Genomic DNA, 3,128 nt, shown 5'->3' with positions numbered 1-3,128 from the left:
AATATTAGTCTACCAATGTTCGAAAAAAACATTCTCCACAAATTTGGAGTTAGAAATCTTGACGTTAACCAACATGCATATATGGATCTTGCGAGATTGTATTATACCTTGGACGTGCAGTAAAAATTTGATGTTTCCAAAAAATATCATTTAGGATCAGGTGTGAGTGTTGATCCAATAGAACAATGCTTATAAGAACTCATTTCTCTTTACATAGCAAAAAAAGTATCAAAATTGCATCCATAAGAGATCAAGAAACTTGACACTGACCAAAGATATTCAGAAAGCCTGCCTCCAATAGCACTGCTTGAGTTCTTAGAGCCTCATCGAACCAACAACTCACGTCGGATCTAAATGGAGACATTATACATTTAGAGGCCAACCTAAATCAAAACACAGAACTAATGTAAGGTCAAATACTTTCAAAAATCAACAGACCCAATGTGTGACCAAAGTGAAGATTACACTCGACGTGGGTTGCCGTCGAGGAAGGATCAAAGTCGAAGGCGTCGTAACAGGCCTGAGCCATTTCGCCGTAACGGATCAGCTCCGATCTGAGAACCGGGTCCATTGGGTCCATTAACCCGGCCCAATCGTCTTCTCCTTGGATCTTACGCCATGTGTCTCTAAGCCTCCTCTCTTCCTCGGTTATTTTATCGCGCCGACGGAAATCCTCTGCCGTATGCCACTGTTCTCCGCCGCCGCCGGTTAATCCTTTCCGTTCACGCTCGAGCCTGGAGATGACGGCAGATAAAGAAGCCTCGTTGGTTCTAGTGAGAGAAGCTTTCGTAGCTACTCGGGATCTTTTCTCCGGGAGATGAATGAACGAAGGTTCAGAGGAGCTGGTGGTTTTGAACGACGGAGAAGAGAAGAGTGATAGTTCTTCGTGAGAAGGAATGGTCGCCATTGTTGAGAATCCTTGCTATAGTTCCCAAAACGCAGCATCTGTCTACTAAAAACTTCAACTTGTCACTGTTCATGATTCATAGCTTTTGTTATAAGCTACAAACAGAAAATAATATAAAGTATACATAAAAACATAGAATACTATTAAAATAACTTACTTTTTGTATGTATAGATTCTTTTTCTGAAAAACAATTGATTTTGCTTTGTTGTTAGCCATGGATGCGGTGGGGTTTGATTTCCAGAATGTGGAGCCGGGAATACGATAGATAGGGTGATGCTTGGGGATTTAGGGATTTGAAGCGGAGAGGGAGACAAATAGACTATAATTAAAGGATGCATTGAGACAAAAAGAAAGGTGAAGAGACGATTGGTTTCAAATCACCGGCTCACAACGAAGAAATATGACAGGTCGAGCTAATGTCGCAATATAAAAGCATATGATAGGTCGATTAAATTTGCTTACGTGGATAGTCTAGATGTTGATCTTATTCAACTTTTAGTATTGTATTGATAAGAACTAACTTGCTTTATTCAGTAGGTATACAGAAAACAAACATTTGTTATATAAGTAAGTGAACGGGCCTAGTCCAGGCATAACTAAGTTCAAGACCCAACGACGAGAAGGACCGTTACGGCCCCAAACCGGAATAATAGTTAAAGAGACAAAGACGTAAAAGTTTAAAACCCTAGAACTGGAAAAAAGATTTATTGCCTCTCAAAAATCTAGCCATGCAGATGCAGGTATCCACCACCAAAGTAATTCTTCTTCGCTTTCTTTAACCTCAGTTAATTGTGTCTTCGTATAATTTTCTGATTAGATATTTTGTAACGTAGGGTCTGGAATCGAAGGGTAGTGATGCAGAGATTCGAAAAAGCAGGTTCGTTTTCTTTTTGAGATTTGTATCTCTAATTAGATAGATAGATCATGTGTGGCGGTGATTAATTAATATCTTTTGCAACAGCATCAGGAGAATTTCCGTTGAGGGATACGACACCTCCCTTCGTATGGAGGATGTCGATGATGCTTTGAGAGAACACTTCGCTTCATGTGGAAAAATAATTCATGTTTCTATTCCCAGAAACTATGAAGAGACGATTCTCTGCAGGTTCGTGGCTTCTTCCTCCAGCTCTTTCCCTCAGATTAACAGCTTCTTACTATATAATTAACTTGTTTTCTTTTGTTTTACAGATATGCCTTCGTTTATGTTAATGAAGAAGATGAAGAAAAGGCGCTGAGGCTTGATGGAAGTGACATGGGAGGACAGATTTTACAAATTAAGTCATACCCGTTTCACGAAACTCACCTTGAGAATGACTTGGCTCCTATGAAAGAAGTCAAAGTCTATTGGCCACAACAGACGTAAATTACTCTTTCCTTTCTGATTATTTATTTATTATTTGGGAATTGTGTCTGTGTGTTTTTGTCACGTTGATAATATGATACTCCTGCATTATTAGGTTGAAGGTTACGGGTTATGACACTTCCCTTCCTGTCGAGGATATCGAGATAGAGCTAGAGAAATATTTCTCTTCACATGGTTCTTTTGTTTACCAAGATGAAACCGCTTCTGGTGCTATCAAAACGTTTGTGTCTTCTTCCTCGCAGTCTTCTTCTTAGTAGTATATTTTTTTTAATTTATCCATTGCTAACTAGAGACTTATTTTTGAGTTGACAGCAAAGCTTACATTTATGTCCGAGGTCAGGATGCTGTAGATAAGGCTCTGGAACTTAGTGGTCGTTCTGTGGAAGGCTTGAATTTTGTAGTTACTAAAGTTTATGCACTTCCAGAAAATCCACCCACATCTGGCTTCATTCACCCAAGTACGTAAATTTGATTCTTTTTTCTTTTTTAACCAAGTAAAACCTTTCGTTGATTCGTCTGTCTGTTTGTTTTAGGTAACCTAATTCGCTTCACTAGGGAGCAGATAGAAGATCCAAATCTATGTTTCATTACTGAGGGACAGCAGAAGAAGAGTGATACATCGGAGGGAAATCAGAAGAAGAAGAAGAAAAAGAAGAATAAGAAGAGCAAGACCAGGGAGGGAATTCAGAAGAAGAAGAAGAAGAAGAGTGAGACTAGGGAGGGAAAGCAGAAGAAGGGAGTAGAAATCTCTCTCTGAGGAGAAGACGTGCTTATGATATTAACTTCTGTGCAATGTGTTGTCCAAAAATAAAATAAAAACCTGTGTGCTATGCAAACCTTCTTTTCTTTTGTCTGGA

At 39.2% G+C, this 3,128-nt stretch overlaps 2 protein-coding genes across 2 annotated transcripts; one reads left to right on the top strand and one right to left on the bottom strand.

Annotated features, from left to right (window-relative positions):
- Window positions 1-412: 412 nt before the first annotated feature.
- Window positions 413-907, bottom strand: LOC125601542 (phospholipase A1-Igamma2, chloroplastic-like). Its single transcript, XM_048773662.1, has one exon. The coding sequence runs from the start codon at window positions 905-907 to the stop codon at window positions 413-415; it is 495 nt and encodes a 164-aa protein (XP_048629619.1).
- Window positions 908-1,636: 729 nt separating this feature from the next.
- Window positions 1,637-3,128, top strand: LOC125601541. Its single transcript, XM_048773661.1, has 7 exons — window positions 1,637-1,648; window positions 1,742-1,785; window positions 1,870-2,013; window positions 2,097-2,267; window positions 2,366-2,491; window positions 2,584-2,729; window positions 2,805-3,128. Exons 1-7 carry the CDS (start codon window positions 1,637-1,639, stop codon window positions 3,026-3,028), a joined length of 867 nt encoding a protein of 288 aa, XP_048629618.1. The 3' UTR covers window positions 3,029-3,128.

This window comes from Brassica napus, unplaced genomic scaffold (genome assembly GCF_020379485.1).
Source record: "Brassica napus cultivar Da-Ae unplaced genomic scaffold, Da-Ae ScsIHWf_2604;HRSCAF=3352, whole genome shotgun sequence".
Lineage (NCBI taxonomy): Eukaryota > Viridiplantae > Streptophyta > Magnoliopsida > Brassicales > Brassicaceae > Brassica > Brassica napus.
This window is presented reverse-complemented; position numbering and strand designations above follow the sequence as displayed.

Coding starts and splice junctions, on each gene's coding strand:
- LOC125601542 (XM_048773662.1), bottom strand. CDS start 907: ATGGCGACCATTCCTTCTCACGAAGAACTATCACTCTTCTCTTCTCCG.
- LOC125601541 (XM_048773661.1), top strand. Junction 2,268..2,365: donor GTCTATTGGCCACAACAGAC/GTAAATTACTCT, acceptor CTGCATTATTAG/GTTGAAGGTTACGGGTTATG. Junction 2,730..2,804: donor ATCTGGCTTCATTCACCCAA/GTACGTAAATTT, acceptor TGTTTGTTTTAG/GTAACCTAATTCGCTTCACT.